Below are 18,618 nucleotides of genomic sequence, written 5' to 3'. Positions count from 1 at the left end.
CTGATCATTTTGTTGTCGCGAGCAGCATATTTCCTGGCAATTCCAGAACTTCAGCAGCCAGATATTCCTTCACGGCAGCGAAACGAGTGCTCCAGCTTCAACACACGGTCAGCATATTTTCCTTTCCTAAGCAGCCGATGAATACGACCGACCGGAAACTGCAGACGTGCACGACTGCATCACCGACTCATCGCTCGTGTTGCCGTTGGTGGTACATCTCAATAAGGAATTTTCAAGCCAATTAGCAATCAACGAGAAAAGGTAGGATTCCATTTAATTCTCTTGTAACTTTGTTATAGTATAGAATTAAATGGAGCTTTTCATCAACTTTCTCCGTTCAATTCATCCTGAATTGTACCAAGACTTGTTCGATAATAATTGGACATGATTCCAACCAATCACAAAGCTACAATTTCTAGTACGACCGAGTTAGAGTTATTTTCAATTTTTCAATGACGCGCATTGAAAATCAATGGTTTTCTATATTTTCAATATTTTCCAAATCGATTTTCCGATCAATTGGTGTAAATATCTTGGAAATCTATTGAAAATTGACTGAATTATAAGCCGAAGCGTGAAAACGCGTTTCTACTTTGATGACGTCATTTCCAACAACCAATCACGAAGCGAGAATTCTGGTAAAACATAGGTTCATTATTTTTAATTTTTCAATAGTTCAATATCAAGAATATATACTTTTCTTTATTTGGGTCAATTCTTAGAAAATTTTCCAATCGATTGGTGTAAGATTATTGAAAATCGATCATAAAACCGCTGAGCTATTAGCATTTTTCGTGACGCTCGCATTTTTCGATTTTTTGGAATGACACCCTATCTCAAAACTTGCCGTAAGACGTCGTCCTATCGTCAAAAAATGAGTGGTTTTTGCCAGAACGTTGGAATTAACACAAGGCTGCTTGTTGTATAAATAATTTTTACGCATTTAGCTAAAGGCGCAGTCCTGTGAGTGCAAAAGAGGTTGTGTTGCGCCGTAACTTGAGGGTTTTAAACCACCCCATCGACATCTCTATATCGAGCTGCAGTAAACGTCAGCGACAGCATGTCCGGGGCTCAAAATTTGACAGCGGGCCCAAATCAGACTGCTGGCAGTTGAGTGAAACGCAGTGCTGAATTGCTATCTCATTTTCGCACACACGAGATGTTGGCGGCGAGAACATGGTTGTCTGCCATGGGCTTGTTTTAAACAGTTTTCATTTTTCAAGTATTTTTCAATTTCGGGACTCATATCCCGCATTTTGCACCTTACTGGACACCGCAGTCTAAAAGTGCGACTGGCACAAAAAGTGCGACAATGCGAATGCTGTGAGTGAGAAAGAGTAACAAGTGCAATGTTGCTGTTTCGTTTTGTCATATACATTGGCATTAGAGAAAATAATCTAGATTAATCCAGGTACAGCTGCAAAGCACAATATAATTCCACTCCATCGACATCTCTATATCGAGCTGCAGTGAACGTCAGCGACAGCATGTCCTGGGCTCAAAATTTGACAGCGGGCCCAAATAAGACTGCTGACAGTGTTGAGTGGAACGCAGTGCTGACATGCTATCTCATTTTCGCACACACGAGATGTTTGCGGCGAAAACATGATTGCCTGCGCCGATGGGGTGTATAATTCAAATTCAAACTCAATTCGCACCGCACCTTTCGTTGTAACCACATTGATGCTTTCTGGCTGTTGTTTTGTTTGCGCTCTCTTCTTTTGTGTGACGTTTAACACTGCGTGTGCCTGTCAGTTTCTTTCGCTGTGCGAATGCGGAGGAGGAGGAGCAGGAAAAAATTGATCTTTTGTCAAAAGAAGGAAAAAACGGTTTTAATATGGTGGAACAACAGTCGGTCCGCGAGAAGTGAGCAAATTTTTGCAGTGTTTATTTGTTCTAGCTAACTGTTTATTGATTGAGTGCAAGGTGCGAAAACAGTTCCATCGATAGCGGTGGATTATGCCGTAGCACTTTCCGGAACGATTCCAGGTCGAGAAAATGCATGTAAGTACGGGGATGATCAGGAACTGTATCAGGGAGTACCTTACTAGTAGTACACAGTAGGAAAAGCGAAGGGAAGAAAAAGTGAGAGTGCTCTGCCTGAGCGGCTCCTCCCGAACGAAATAGTTTTTTCTTTTATTGGAGCGGGCTAAAGATGGCCGAAAGCGAAAATCTTTTGTGTGTTTGAATGAATGCGTTGAATAGACACTGTAACGTACCGTTGTTGCAACGGAACAAACGATAAGCTGGGACCTTTTTGGGGTGCATGAGATGCGATTCCGTTTTTGCCGCACATTCAAGCGGGGGTGTTCAGATGGTTCAGATAGACTAGACCGGACAGCCAATCGTCAGATAGTCGCAGCGTATTTCTTCCTTATTCGGTTTGGTTGAGGAGCCCCACCCTCACGCAGCAATATTATTTTAGCATGTTCCAAAATTGGAAACGTAAGGTCAGGAGGAGGATTGAGCGCTGTACTTTATTGGTAATGGCAATTATAATAGTAGTTATGATAATGATATAAATTTGTATTGTGATGGGGAACGAATGGCTACCATAATCAGAAGAAAGAAAAAAATCAATGATAGCCAGATCGGAGGATTTGGTTGTTGTTTCCTTCTGCTGGATGGTGAGGAAGAAAAACTAGATGAAAAAAACATAGCAAGCTAACCCAATAATTGGGATTTTCAATCGAAAGAGTGTGCAAAATTTTACAAGAAGACATATTTTAAGTGAAGTTCTTTAAGTGACTTTTTTCTAGTTAATTGTGTAATGATCTTAACTAGTTTTATAGTGCTGTGATGAAACAAAAAAGGTTATCGCTAATGTAATTCAAATTGATATTTTAATATGCACTCAAACAGTGATCAAAGTGCTTTCTGTTCCATGAAACATGAAAAAATTCAAAAATGGAGTGCCAATTTGAATTTAGGAACAAACATTCATGTAATCTAATCTGAATCTTTCATTATTTGAAATACAATCGTTTAATATGTCGGTCGAGTCGACTGAGAATGTAAATCGTAATGTCCATTATGATTGAGTGCAAACAGCAATCAAATTGAATTTGCTTTTGTCTAATTATGTAGTTTTTCTACAATTGTAGAAAAACTACATAATTAATTTCATTCTTATAGACCTACTTTGATGGTCGTTGATTTTCAGCATTTTCAGAACTTTAAGAAAAGGTAAGAATTTATAGACACGGTTACTACGATGTGAGTGACGCACTGAATTTTTACCTGTCAGAAGTTCTAATATCACCGAAATGTTATTTATTTTATTTATCTTTATTAGAAAGGTTTCTAGTTTGCTCTGCGGGTTTGCTTCCGAGCAGCAAAACATGCCGTATATGCGTGCCAAGGTGCGCTCGCCGAAAAGTTCAGTTCAAGCTCAGAGATTATAAAAATAAACCAAACATCCATCGCATGTTGTGTGGCGTACCGAAGCCGAAAACGGAAAAACATAAAAAAACAGCGAAATGTTTTCTCCTGTCCTCGAAAACCGGTCCGGTATGCCATTCATTGCATGCCACTTGAGCGATCAATTTTCCCATCAACCAAATCCCTACCCTCCTCTAGCGAGGTAGTGCTTGGGTGCGCGTGACAAGCGAAATGCTCTTTTACGACACCCATCCATCACCCGCGGGACGTCGCTTTGAGTCGGCTGGATTCGCAGCTAGGTACAAGCGTCATTCGGTTGTGATGCATTTCTACTGAGAAATAAAGAGCGATTCATAATGTTTTCCGTTAGGGATCGGAACTGAAAAGATAATTTAAGTTGCGTTATCACATTCGAAGGAGCAGCTTGCAGCTAACTCGGCTTATCTACTTTTTCCCTTTCAGATAATTTTCTCCAGCAGCGAAACTGGCATAGCTAATCATCCTTATCACACTAATCATCACACTGAATCATCATCACTAACGTTATCGGAATGCAATCAGCGGCAGCAGCACCAGAAGGTGCAAGCAATTCGGTTGGAAACGAGTCGGATCTAAGATACTCGAGTGCTAGTGCCCTCTCGCCGCCGGACTCTTCGCTGGAAGATTTGGAAGAGTACGAAGATCTGGAGGTAAGTGAAGTCGGAGAAGAGGAGGAGGAAACCGGAATCATGGATGGTTCCGATGGCAGCGGCAGCGGCGCAGTGCGGAAACCGCACTTTCTAGACTACGACAATAAACCACCGGTTGGGCTGGAGGATCAAGTTGTGTTTGTCGGACAGTCCCGCCGAAGGAGAAGCAACGGCCGGACGGTGGAGGGTGGAGACGGTCTGCCGAAGGAGGAAATTATTTCGCAGAGTGTTGTCTCGGAAGGAGAAATCGGTCTCGGTGCCGCTAGAAAGGACGTTGGTCGCGGAACATGGCCTTCCGCCTCGTCCGGCGGGACCGCAGCGAGCGGAACGGCCAGTACCATATCCGATGCCCTACGATTCGAGTGCGTCTACTCACTGTTTTCCATGCTAGGATCGACGAATTCATTGGAACGATCCACCAAGCTAATGCAGCTGTCCAAAAATCGAGAAACATGCAGCGCACTGCGCTGCTCAATACCACTGCTGGTGCAAATAATTCACAACGATCCAAACGAAACGGCTCGCCGCAATGCCCGGCAAGCGCTGACAAACGTGATCTGTTGCCATCCGGACGACAAAGCCGGTCGTCGCGAGGTTCGCGTTCTGAAACCGATCGAGCAGCTCATCGACTACGCCGATTTGCTGCGGGACTACGGCGAGGAAAGTCCGCTGGAAGTTCGGGACGTGGTGGAAGACCCGGAAAAACACCCCATCCAATCGATAACGACTCTGATGAAAATCAGCTTCGACGAAGAACACCGTCATGCCATGTGCCAGCTGGGTGCCCTGCAAACCATATCCACGCTGATCCAGTTGGATCACGCAGTGCACGGACCGAACCCGACGGCTTCCAAGTGCGTCACTATGCGGCGCTACGCCGGAATGATTCTCACCAATCTAACCTTCGGCGACGGCAACAATAAGTCGCTGCTTTGCTCCAACAAATGCTTTATGCGAGCTTTGGTCGCACAAATCCAATCCACCAGCGACGAGCTGGTACAAGTTACGGCTTCCGTGCTGCGAAACCTATCCTGGCGGGCGGACGGCACCATCAAACAAACGCTAAGCGAAATCGGAACCGTCAAAGTTTTGACGCGAGCAGCCATGATCTGTACGATAGAAAACACGCTGAAGGCGATCCTTTCGGCACTGTGGAACCTCTCCAACCATTGTCCACCGAATCGGTCGGAATTTTGCGAGGTCGAAGGTTCGCTCGAATTTCTCATCGACATGCTCAGCTATGAGGCACCCAGCAAAACGATGAGCGTCATCGAGAATGCTGGCGGAATTCTGCGAAACATTTCCTCGCACATTGCCGTGCGGGAGGACTATCGGAAAATCCTACGTAAGAAAAATTGTCTGAAAATTCTGCTGGAACAGCTCAAAAGTCCCAGCCTGACGGTGGTCAGCAACGCGTGCGGAACTCTCGGTAACCTTTCGGGGGAAAACTACGAAGATCAAAAATTTCTGCGCGAAAATGGTGCCATCCCTATGCTGCGTTCGTTGATCTACAGCAAACACAAAATGATTTCCAACGGTAGCAGCATGGCGCTGAAGAATCTGCTGAAACCTCCAGCGAGCGCCGTTAGTGCCAGCGCAAGTTTACCGATAGCGATTCAGCAGAAATCGACGCCGGCCGTCGTAAATGGTTCGGCCGATTCGAAAGAATTACCGAGCCTAAACGCTCGGAAGAAGAAAGCGCTGGAACAGGAGCTTGATGGTCAATTTCTCCCACCGAAAGGTGGGCTTCGAAGTGACGAGAAGGATGTTTGTACCGGTAGACGATCTACCACCCTACCGGATGATGAGGAACAGGAAGTGGTTAATCACGATGCCGTTCACATTCGACTGGTTGAGCAATCGGGACAGATGCAGGAGGAAGATTCCGAGCGACCGGTAAACTACAGCTTGAAGGAAGAGGAAACCGTCTATCAGGACTACCAGGAGACGGACATTGACCAAATCACGGACTATTCGCTGCGTTACGCCGAAAACCAATCGGAAGAGTCGGAAGACGAGAAGGTGGAAAACTATCGACAGTCATCGAACCGAGCCAACGGAATTCTGATGGCGGAGGATTCGGTCAAATGTTACTATACCGAGGGAACGCCGCAGATTATTTCCAGTGCCACGTCGATGAGTGACCTGCGGTTACAGTTGATGACCGGCGGAATGACACCCGCATCGGCTACGGTGGCGTCGCCCAAAGCCGAAGAAGAGGACGCCCCTGCCAAGGAGGCACCGATTCCGATGATCAATGGTGGTAAACCAGAGTCGCAAACTGCTGCTGCTGCTGCTGGTGCAGCGATTGTTGCGACTGGGGATGACACAGGCGATACGGGATGCAATACTCCCGACAGACCGTACAACTACTGCGAGGAAGGGACGCCCGATTTCAGTCGGGATGCGTCGCTGAATGCGCTGGAGTTGAACGGCGGTGAGAGGGTGAGTATTTTCTATGGTTGGTAGCTAGCGTTGATGTTTAAAGGATAATTGGGACAGGACTAGACGACGACGACGGCAATCTATTGACGATAAAATGATGTTCCAGAGAAATGATCTGCAGACCTAGGTGGATGAACAATATAAGGTGGACACCAAATTGATGAGCTAGGAAAGTCTGAGATAAGACCTTAAGACTTGACCCTTTTTCATCGACAGACTTTGCAGCCGGCTGTTGAAGAGTACCGTAACTCAGCCGAAATTCGAACATGCGACGACTGGCTTGTTAGATTAACATTGTTGTACCTCAAAGTTAACTGGAGGGTGAGAGTCTAAGATATAGGTGCGATTTTCAACAAAATAGTGTGAGAAGACTTAGAGTTTCTGAAAAATTAGCCTATCAGTTTTTATGGAGAATCCGTACAGAACTTATGCGCTGGGTCCGGGATGGGGAGGGAGATGCTTTTATTCTGTAATGCGCTAACTTGGTATCGAACTTTGCGCTCGTAGCACAGGCTTTGACGCTGGAACCGCTACCATGTGTGCCAGCTCAAGGCCAATCTTGTACATCTTGGTTTCAACGGGAAAAGTTTCCCAGCGTCTAACGTTGCGAAACGTATTATTCTTAGACAATTTCCAAAAAATTCAAGAAATATTTCTGTCTACCGGTATTATCCAATGACATCAAGTGCGAAAATGCGTGGTCAAACCGAATTTAAAATCTGATTATAGCACAAGAGTTTGATCTCGCGCTATTTTACAACGAACCTTATATATATTTGCCTATTTGTTACAAATCAATAGACACTAATGGTCCTAATGATGTGCTTAAAAAGTTTACAATAATTCTAGAACGTAGAATGTCTTAGTTGAATCCAGAAACTGCTGCCTGAACACTACCGCGAAGGGCTCGAAAACGAACGTATTCAAAAAAATGGGGCGCACGATATAGTACTTTTTTAAATAATTGCTTTATTTCTTTCAGTATATATTTTATTGTTTTTGCGTCAACACTTCGTTATTTTTTGCATGTTATTGCTTTTGAACCGTTTTGTGATATATCAATAGTAAAAACTAAAAGAATTGCCAATCGAATCACAGTTTTATATTACCAAATTAGTGCAAAGCAAAGTGATTTCAATTACTCTGTTTGCTTACAAGTGCGATCAGTTTTCTGTTGTTTACCACCGCCAACGAATGATTCAGAGTAACCGTCACGACCCGCTATTGGCACGTCGATAATGTCGTAGTCACAGTAGTAATTCACAGGAGTCGCTACCGGAATGTATACAGCCAGTGTTAGAAAGCTAAGTGCAGTTCCACTACGGTTTTAAATTCGAACCTCTTGATCTTCAACTTTTAATTTCAAACTCGAAAACGTTTGTGATCAGTATGCTAAACCGGTTCACGCCGACGGAGAACACATCAAGTGTATGGGTTTCTGCGACCAACTCGTGCACGTTCAATGCGCTAAAATGAACGCGGCTTTTGTGAAAGTTTTACGCAAACGTAAAAATCTGCTTTGGATGTGTGACGAGTGTGTTAAGCTTATAAAAATGACTCGCATCAAGGGGTCATGTAATCGGTAAGCTGCACTGTTTCATAGCCATGGTGAAGCTATCGTCGAATTGAAGCAAGCCATACTTGTCAACGGCCAACGCATAGAACAGCTTTCGAAGAATGTTTCTGAAGCCGCCACTAGACTAGACGTCACTAGACGTGGCGGGATCAACATTCCCCTCCGGAATGCGCCGATGGTCATCCTGAGGTGTATGGTTACAGACGCCCACGTCTAGAATGGCGAGCTTCACGGCTGGACGCTCGTAGATACCGCTGGCGGTCTGAATTGTTGCTCATCTCACTTGACTGTCTACTCCTGGTTTCGTGGCTATAACTTGTCCTTTCGGCCAGCAGTTTCGCGAGAAGTTCGGATCAGCAATTATTACGATGTCCCCGGTCTTAATGGGTCTTGCTGGTTCGAGCCATTTGGTTCGGCGAGTGATCGAAGGATGGTAGATAGTCGCGTATCCATTGTTTCCAGAATTGGTTGGCCAAAGCTTGGGAGAGCCGCCAACAGTTTCGGAGCATTGTAGGATTGTCGTCGAGATGCACCCAGGGCTTCAATCCACTAGACGAGCCTAGCAAAAAGTCGTTTGGGGTGAGCACGGGCGAGTCGTCGTCTTCCAAAGGTATACTGGTCAGTGGTCGCGAATTGATTATGCTCTCCACTTCTATCAGCGCGTTTTTCAGGATCTCGTAGGAGATCGGGCGATTCGACAGTAGCTTACAGAGATTCTGTTTGACTGTGCAGATTAGACGTTCCCACGCTCCGCCCATATGCGGGGAGGCTGGTGGGTTGAAACTCCAGGTAGTGTGGGTAGTAGTCACTATAGTGGGTAATTGGTCACTATAGATGACTGCCGGTTACCCTTCCTACGTATGACGTTACGTAAAGCCAAAACGCAGGAATCGGTACTGAGTGTGTGTTCAATTTGCAAGTGTATGGCACGGATGGTCAGACAGGTAGCTATCAGCACCCAGCGTTTTTCTATTTTACGGTTTGCGGAAACCAAGATCGGGCCGAAATAATCCACTCCCATATGTGTAAACGGACGAGTAGGCGGTCAGACGTGGATGACTGACTTGAGGCGGGGGACCGCTGTCTAACCTCGTTGAGGACAGTGTTATAGTTCTGGTGGTGGTACTTGCGATGGTAGTAGAGCAGTATCAGACGAGTGATGTGGTGTTTGCCCGGAAGGATGATAGGATTAACTGCGCCATAATCGATCGACGGGCATGCACCGGTCCGGCCACGGACTCTCAACTGGTCCTTCTCATCAAGGAAAGGACATAAGTAAACGATAGAGCTGCTCTTTATGATGGACTTCACCTCAGTTCCACTCAGGCGATTACCGTAGAGAATAGCAATTTCGTCAGCGTATTCGCTCTGCTGGGCTAATTAATTCTTGCTGCATCAGCGGCCCACCTTTTCGTTGATTCGTGGTGATCATTTGCTTTGAGTTGCATATGTATCGAGAAACGTACGCCGTGCTTCAGAGCATGGTTGTCCACGTTGAGAAGCTCTGCGGGTCAGTGACAGGTTCTGTAGCAGGGGCGGACTGGCCCACCGGGCAACCGGGCAAATGCCCGGTGGGCCCCAGTAAAAATTTCGTTGTTACACAAAATGAGATTTTCCAAAATTTTTATTTCAGCTAAACTCTTTCTACGACTCACAAATGTTCAATTCCTGGGGCCCCATGATTTATGAAATCAACCGATTTGATGATTGAAAATTCAGCTTCAAATGGGACTGTTGGAGCCCCGAAGTTTAAACCAAAATTTCTCTTTCAATTGAACTTTTTCCATGACTCACGAAAGTTCGATTGTTGGGGCCCCATGATTCATGAAATCAACCGATTTTATGATTGAAAATTCAGCTTCGAATGGGACTGTTGGGGCCCCGAACTTTAAACCGAAATTTCTCTTTCAATTAAACTTTTTCCATGACTCACAAATGTTCGATTGCTGGGGCCCCATGATTCATGAAATCATTTAAGTTGAGCTGTTGGGGTCCAAGCTCCGAAAATATTACCAGCTTAAATTCTGAGTATTTAAAATTAGAATTAGTATTTCATCCGCAGTTATTTGACTACTTATAAATATTGAACTGTCGGCTTAAGCTCCATACTCAGTTTACTTCAGTGGCGACGGTTCGTTATCGATCCTGCGCCGAATGAATTATGGTCCTACCTTTCTTCAAACCTCTCGAACACCAGCTGAACGTGCATCATCCTCGATAGCACATATCTATAAATGCGATGTCTACTCCGAAGTATACGGCCTCTTCTTGATTCTCTGCTTACAATAATTTTGGCTCCTCTTTCGACGGGCCTTCTAGACACGTGACCAATCCAGCGCAGACTGCCACACTGTGCTATCTTCATTATAACAGCATATTTGCATTCTTAAGATAGCTCGTGGTTCATGCGTGTGCGCTACACTCCATTTTGGATTTTGCCAAATTTTACGCTAAAACCCCAAGCATTCGTCGATCAGCTTCTTTTAGCGTCCATGATTCATGTCCGTAAAGGGCCACCGAGAGGATTAGCGTTCTCTAGAGCATCTGTTTTACGCGAATTTGCAAGCTACGGGACTTCAGCTACAAAATGTAATGCCTGCGTAAAGGCCAATTCGCAGCTGTAATTAGTCGTTTTATTTTGCGACTTACATCGTTGTAAGAGCATACCAAAATATATTCAGTTCCTCTTCGACACCAACACCATTTGGATTTCCACGCCATGTACTTCGTTTTGGCGGTGTTAATGGTAAGTCCCAATTTCTCAATAAATGACCTAAAGGCTTCTTTCGCTGCTTTACTTTTGATTTTGGTATATCGACGTTCTCCGCAAAATCAAAAAGCACGTGAGGTCTCATCTGCTATTCTGACTCATAATTTTTACTCATCCAGCGTCACACGAATCAACGTAACTAGTCCTGTGGGAAAACCATGTCCTAGCCTTAACTGTTACAGCTCATTTCGTTTGACTGAATCGTATGCCGCCTTGAAATCCATAAAAATATTATGAGTCTGCAAGTTGCACTCCCGGAACTCGTCAGTTACTAGACGCATGGTAAATATCTGATCTATCGTGAAGCAACCCTCATGAAAACCAGCTTGATACTCGCCAACGAAGAACTCAGCTAACGGACTCAGTCTAAAACACAGAATAGGGAGAGCACCTTATAGGCAAAATTGAGTAACGTAATGCCTCGATAGTTTTTACTCTCATGTCGATGTCCGTTTTTAAAATTATGGGAAATGAGGTCAATCAACCACTCCGATATTTATTTTCCTCCCATATACTGTTCCTGACAATGAGGTGGCGCTCGCTCCCCGTTTTTAGAAGTTCAGCCATCCTTTACAGGATACCATCCTTTACAGCAACCTTACCGTTTTTCAGCTCACTGATTGCTCTTTTGGCTTTCTCCTGTGTTGGCGGCTCCACAGCTTGGCCTTCGCTCAAAATTTTTATCCTGAAGATGCTGATCTTCGTGTTTACTTCTCTATTCAACAGCGTCTGAAAATACTCTTCCACCTGGCTGGTACCGTCGTTTGGTCAGTAAGCAGGTTGCCAGCACTATCATTGCACATCACAGGCATGGCAAAATTCTTGCACCTGACCGTTTTGTGGAAACTCCGTGTGTCGTTGCTGACGAACCTCTCCTCTGGACTGGCGAGCACGTGCTCTTCGTACTAGCGTTTTTAGACGGTGGGTTCTTTTTTCCGCAGCTCTACCAGGATGAACCAAAAAGATTCGCGCAGAGGCTCGGGCATTCCTCACATTGAAATCGTGTGAAGAAATTCTAGGATTCGCACAGAATACCTTGCTTATAGAAGCATGATTCTTATAGGAGAATCCAAGAGTTGAATCCCAGGGATAGCTATGACTCGGCACGGGAATCGCCTGCACTATGAACTGTTCTGTTCTGACGTGTAGACGCAGTAAGCTACTCATATATATTGAACTATTGACATCATATCATTTATCACGCAAATCAAATCAAATGTTCACGCTGCGGCAGATCCTCCAAAAAGTCCATGAATATAGAATTCAACGGACAATTATTTCATTGATTTCAAAGTTGCGTATGATACCTTCAACCGTAAAATCATGGCCATTCTAACCTCGCAAGGGACTTTATCAACGTAATGGTTCCTTATGTGGGCTGTTTAACATGCCGTTACAGGATGTTATCAAAGGAGCAACACACAGGCACAATCTTCAGCAAATCTAGTTAGTTCGTCTGTTTTCCCAATAAAATGGATATTGTCGATAGAACAGTATCTGGGGTGGTGGCTGAACAAACTAAAACTCAAAGCAGCGAAGATTGGGTTGAAGAAAAATGCGTCAAAACTAAAGTACCGTGAACCGCTAATATGACGCACATGCTAAAAGCTGGTAACTCGGTTCTAATAACGATTGAGTTTGTTTTGTTTCGAGCATCGAGCCGCTATGCTGCCCGTTCTCCCGATACTCGACACTCGACAGTGCCTGAGTCGAGTCGAGTTGCACGACATGACTTACAAAATAGAGCCCATATTCATTCGATTTACTGTCCTTGTAACGCTGATGTCTTTAGAGTAGATGTCTTTTTTTGTGTTAATTTACTAACATGAGAATATTGCAAACTGGGGCCCCTAATATCAAAGGTCCGGTGGGCCCTTTGGCTCCCAGTCCGCCCCTGTTCTGTAGCAGAAGCGTGCGTTAACAGGTGAGCTCGCAGCTCCATATCTGTCGCTCCACATCGAGGAGTAGCAGGCCAATCTGCTTAGTCGCTTCCTGATGTTCTCTCCATCCATAGCAATGGCTCCTGCGGCGACATCCCTTGTCATCGAGTCTCCGTTCCCAGCACTCACTCAAACTGCCATCCACCGGCTACTTCAGCCTCCGAACCAAACTGCGGAGTTGTTACAGCTAGCAGCGTGGAAAATAACTACCCGAACGTTGCATTGCCTATACTTGAAGTCGATAGGACACCGGGATGCACCGACAGTGGCACCATGGAAGTCCCTATCCTCCCCACTGCAGTCGATATAATCGCTTTAACTGAAACCTGGCTTGATGAACGAACCTCGTCCACACATATTCGGACCGAGCTATGAAGTCTTCCGTTGTGACCGGAGTGTGCACAACAGCCGAAAATCAGTATGGGCGGTGGCGTTTTAGTAGCGGTTCCTCGCCAACTCAAGGCCTCTGTCTTAGAACACAACGATTGGTTACCTGTTGAGCAAGTTTGGGTGACTATAAAATTATCCGATCGCTCTTTATACCTGTCCGCTGTCTGTCTTCCACCGGATCGAGTAAGGGACGCCGTGTTCCTCAAGGCTCATATGGCATCGGTCTCCGCCATTTCTTCTGCAGCCTCCGCCTCTGATGATTTGCTAATTCTGGGAGATTGTAACATTTCTGGGTTTAATTGGCGAGAACGCGGCAACGGCTATCTGTTCATGGACTTCAGTTCTGTTCTCACCACCGAGTTGTTCGATTGCTATAGTACAGCCACTGTGCAGTCAATAAACAAAATCACCAATGAAAAGGAACGCCGCTCGGATCTCTGCTTCGCTAGTGTTCGCAGTCAGGCTCCAGAATGTATGTTGGCGCCTACTCCACTCGTTAAAGATGTTCTCCATCATCCACGGCTAATAGTTTCGATTCATCAACACATACACCATGCAAAACGGCCGACTCACCACTGTCCGTCTATTACGATTTACGAGCCGTGCCGATTTTGATGCGATCCAAGGTATATTAAATATGTTAGTGCTCAACGGAAAGACGACGGTCTTCCATCAGCCAGGTTCTTTGGAAGCGACACTGCGACCAAATTGGATATGGTTTGTCAACAGTTCTCACGGAAATTCTCCAGCGTCTTTGTCGATGAAAGGCTGTCCGAAACAGAAGTATCGACTGCTCTAGACAGCGATTCTCTCACTAACCTGACTATGGATGATTCTATAATCAAGCAGGTCAGTTAACCGGATGGCGCACCTTCGATCTTTTAAAAGAACTGCATCGATGCCTTGGCTGCTCCAGTTCGACTTCCATTTAACTCCTCGATTAGCTCAAGCATATTTCTTTCTGCTTGGAAATCCGCTTACATGTTTCCAGTATATAAGAAGGGAAACAAAAGAAACAGACTACTACAGATGGATCTATTTATTTATTGGTCTATTTGTACATTAACAGGGCTTGTGGCCCAAATGATAATTTAACCTAAAAACTACGCGCTATTGATAAAAAACGATTTTTTAGCACGTTTCGGTTGACGTCAAATTCGAAGCTGGAGTAAAAACAATGTTAAAGTGGCGTAGGAGACCGGTAATCGTGCTGAAGCTGCTGTAGTTAGTCCTTTGATTCGGCACGTGTAGAAAGTGCCTGTAATCAAAAGCGAACGGGCTCAGCTTTCTGGAAAGTGTGATGACTTCACACTTGTTGGGGTTACTTTAGCAGCATGCGGTTGTCGAAACGCCATTTGGCAAAGGTCGATAGTTCCTCCTGAAGGACATCAGCGGTGTCGGATAGATTTTCAACTTTTGAGTACAACCTGCGGTCGTCAGCAAACAAGAGTCGCGGACCTTTGAAGCAGGTAGTTGACGTCAACTAAAATAGATAAGGAATATTAAAGGACCGAGAGGGCTGCCTTGTGGTATTCCAGAATGAGCAGTGAACGATCCTCAATGTTCATGTTTAAGTGGCGATCGGATTGGTACCAGCGCGGCAACGGACCACCTATGCCAAGATTATCTAGTTTGGCAATGGCCATTTGGTGGTTCAATTTGTCGGAAACTGCGGACAGATTAGTGTACCTATATGACATCTGTTTGCGACCGACTTTCGAAACTATTTATCACGTAGGATGAAAGAGTCAAGAGATTGGTAGTCGTGAAGCGCATGATATAAACCCATGTTGGTTATCAGAGATGTACTGTTTGAAAAATGCAAATACTGGTTCAAAGCTCACGTTTTTCCTATTTCCCTTTTTATACTGTATGCCGATGCATGCTGAGGGAAAGACTCCTGGGTTGACGGATCAGCTGAAAAGATGGTTCATTGGAGCGTGGAGCGAGAGCGTGGAGCGAGAGCGTGGATGCATTTTTTCAGGAAAACAGGTGGTATACCGTCCGGTTCAACAGATCGAGAAAGTTTCGACTTCGCGGCGGCCGATGTAACCATCACTTCATCGATGGTGAGGTTATTCAATGAATGGCCCCGGAAAAGGAACATACTCGGTCACTGTGGATATCTCTGCAATCATCAAACTTTCATCAGTAAATACACTGGAGAATTTCATCGAGAACAATTCACAAATTTGCTCAAAATTGCTCGCTGTTTTATCACTCAGGAACATAACCGAGGGTAGACCGTCATCTTTCCGTTGCCGGTTGACATATTTCCAAAAAGATTTAGGGTTACGTTTCATTCTTCGCTCGACATTTCTAAGGTAATTTGTATCTCGTGTTGATCGACAGTGTCGACAGGTAGTGGTTGCGGAGGGGTAAGGTCCTGTACCTCGAAAATTTCTTTGAGTAGCTTTCCTTTCGGATTTTTAGACGACGCAACATAGTGTTTAGCCAGTATATCTGGTTCAGAACGGGAGCAGTTCTTTTAGAAACGTGGCGATCCATAACGTAGTTCAAGATATTAGGAAAGGTCGTGGCAGCAGTGTCGGCATCTCGGATGCGATCGGGAGGTACATAGATAGCACACAACAATAGTCTACGGTCTGAAAGTTGGACATTTACCCATAACTTGCTCGACCGGCAACTACTCGACGTTTTCGATGACGAAGGTCTGCAACTGGCGGTGGATCGCAACCAAGACTCCGCTTCCCGTAGCTTTGCGGCTGTTGTGCACACTTCGATCACAGCGAAAGACCTCTGTAGATGTTGCATCAGTTGCTTTAAGGTTAACCCGAAGCCTACCAATCAATTCATGGGAAATCTGCCATGCAACCGCGTGATGCCTGCTTTCCCATTTGAAATCGCCGGAGTGGATTACGCTGGGCCCATTACCATCAAGAAAGGCCGCTATAACCAAACCACAACCAAAAACATCCACCTTGAGCTAGTGTCCGATTTGAGCACCGATGCTTTTCTGGCTGCTTTAGATCGCTTCGTGAACTGCAGAGGCCTGGTAAGAGTGTTGTGGTCTGACAATGCAACTAATTTCGCTGGAGCTTCAAATGAATTACGTCGCCTGTATCGATTATTGAGGGATGAAGCTGCACAAGTAAAGATACCAGAGCTCCTGTTACCGGACGAAATCGAATGGAAGTTCATTCCTTCCCGTGCGCCACATTTCGGTGGCTTGTGGGAAGCTGGAGTCGAGAGCGTCCAAAACCACCTGAAGCGAACTCTACAATCAGCTGTTCATCGCAACGGTCCCAGGAAAGGGTTCATTCGTCCGAGTAGCCGAAGTAAAAACAGCTTCCGGTAACAGGTGTACAGGGATACCTCGATATAAGACAATTTATAATTTCTAAAAGTTGTCTTATATCGAAATTGTCTTATATCGAAACATGTTTTTTTCAAAAAAAAATTGCATTAGCGGTCGCCAGTTTTGCTCTGTGTTATGTGTTTACGGTTTTTGAACTATTTATTATTGTTTGAAATATTAGTTTCTTACTATTTTTGGGGTTATTTTGAAATAATGAACATCTTCATGGCACCGATTTCAGAATGGAAAATCAGCTCTGGTACCGTTATCAGCTATGTCAAAGGAATTTGTTTCGATATAAGACAAAATTGTCTTATATCGAATTGTCTTATATCGAGGTTGTTTTATAACGAGGCTGTCTTATATCGAGGTATACCTGTATATCGTCGATCTACTGACAAGCTGATTCCGCTTCCAATTGCGGACAACAATCACACGGTAGATTCGAGATTCCCGCCCGGGGAGAATGTATACGCCTAAATTCAGCGGTACGTTTAAAATTATCGCCTATTTCAGAAACAGAATGTTCCGGAAACAGAATGTTTCAGAAGCGGAATATTCCAGACGCGGAATATTCCAGAAAGCGAATGTTCCAGAGGCAGAATATTTCAGAAACAGAATATTCCAGAAGTAGAATGTTCCAGAACAATCCTTCTATGCATTTAGAACATTCTGCCTGCTATATAAGACGGCACCTGCGCGTGCAGGCAGTCAGTATAATTAAGTATTCAGTGTAACTCAGTGATAGTGAGTGTTTGAAAATAAAGTGTTAAAATTAAAAACTAGTGTAATTTTTTAACAATACAGTGCACTCATTTTCCATCGGAGTTGGTCCCGATAATTAGAACCAACAGCCTCGTGGTTCGGTCCAAATATCTGCCGAGAGCACGTACGGTTGTTGAGGCCAGGTTTCGGTCAGTACAATTATCTCGCACGGACTGCCGGCGCATGCTAGCAGGTAGTCAGGAACACTAGCGTTCATACCGCCAACGATCTGGACTAATAGACGTGAACGGGATGGAGTTGTGAGAGGCTCGATGGCGATAAATTATAGAACCGAAGAACGGATCAACAGTGGAACTGGGATCAGCGATTTCAAACTTGCCTGGAAGGTGATTTTGGAAGCCCCGTTCCCTGCACCCGCCAGCAGAACCAGCAGACGGCTGCTGGTCGCTGGATGGAAAGGCTCGACTGCGGCGGGGGGCGTCCATAATTCTATCTACAGTGCGTCCCAGTATTACGTTCGCGGATGAAACATGCGGATGTCTGAGGTCACGGTCGTTCTGGTGGAATATCCAAAGTCCAGGACTGGTAAGTAAGGACTGGTTACGGCTCTTGCAAGTGCGTAGTACTGGGAACACGGTGCCTAGTTGCGAGAGTAGTAGAGAGAACTTGGCCAAATTCCAACGAGCAAGGAACCAATTGACCACGATCCTGAGGAGTACAAAGCGCCAAAAGGAGGAAAGAGATCGTGAAGAATTAGAACAAGGAGTGATTCGTTTCAACTATCGCGACATTACGCTGGTAAACGCTGCCTACTACAAGGGACTCTCCCAGATCCTGTTACGTTCATGGGGCGCCCACGCACCTACGGAGCAAATTTTACCATTCGACAGAATTGTCTTGCAGAATTGTCGGGAGTACAATGTGCTCACGCATCACATCTTTGTTGATTTCAAAGCAGCATACTGTACAGTCGATCGAGACCAGCTATGGCAGATAATGCAGGAGCACAGTTTTCCGGATAAACTGACGCGACTGATCAGAGCTAGGTACATTGGATCGAGTGATGTGTTTCGACACTCACGAGTCCCTTTGAGACGCGGCGAGGGCTGAAGACCCACGCAGAATTGGTATTTTATGGTTGCGTTTGTGTAAATTTGACAGTTCTTCCATACAATTTGACAGATTATCTGTCAGATCTACACGACCGCTAGCATAAAGTACCAATTCCGCGCGGACCTTATTGTGCGTGCTGTTTAACATCACTCGAGCGGTCATCGTAATTCCTAGGCTGTGTTCGAGTGCAAGGTGCTGCGGACGATATTTGGCGGAATACAATGCCGGACGATTGTACGACGAAAGCAGTTCTCTTCAACAACCGGCCA

General features: G+C 45.1%; 1 protein-coding gene across 1 annotated transcript in view; it reads left to right on the top strand.

Annotated features, from left to right (window-relative positions):
• Positions 1–1,870: 1,870 nt before the first annotated feature.
• Positions 1,871–18,618, top strand: part of LOC128732796 (adenomatous polyposis coli homolog) — a 47,967-nt gene continuing 31,219 nt past the window's right edge. Inside the window, exons 1-2 of the mRNA XM_053826181.1 lie at positions 1,871–2,004; positions 3,844–6,515. Coding sequence (XP_053682156.1) covers positions 3,933–6,515 — 2,583 coding nt within the window. The 5' untranslated portion in view covers positions 1,871–2,004; positions 3,844–3,932. The remainder of the gene's footprint in view (positions 2,005–3,843; positions 6,516–18,618) is intronic.

This window comes from Sabethes cyaneus, chromosome 1 (genome assembly GCF_943734655.1).
Source record: "Sabethes cyaneus chromosome 1, idSabCyanKW18_F2, whole genome shotgun sequence".
Lineage (NCBI taxonomy): Eukaryota > Metazoa > Arthropoda > Insecta > Diptera > Culicidae > Sabethes > Sabethes cyaneus.
This window is presented reverse-complemented; position numbering and strand designations above follow the sequence as displayed.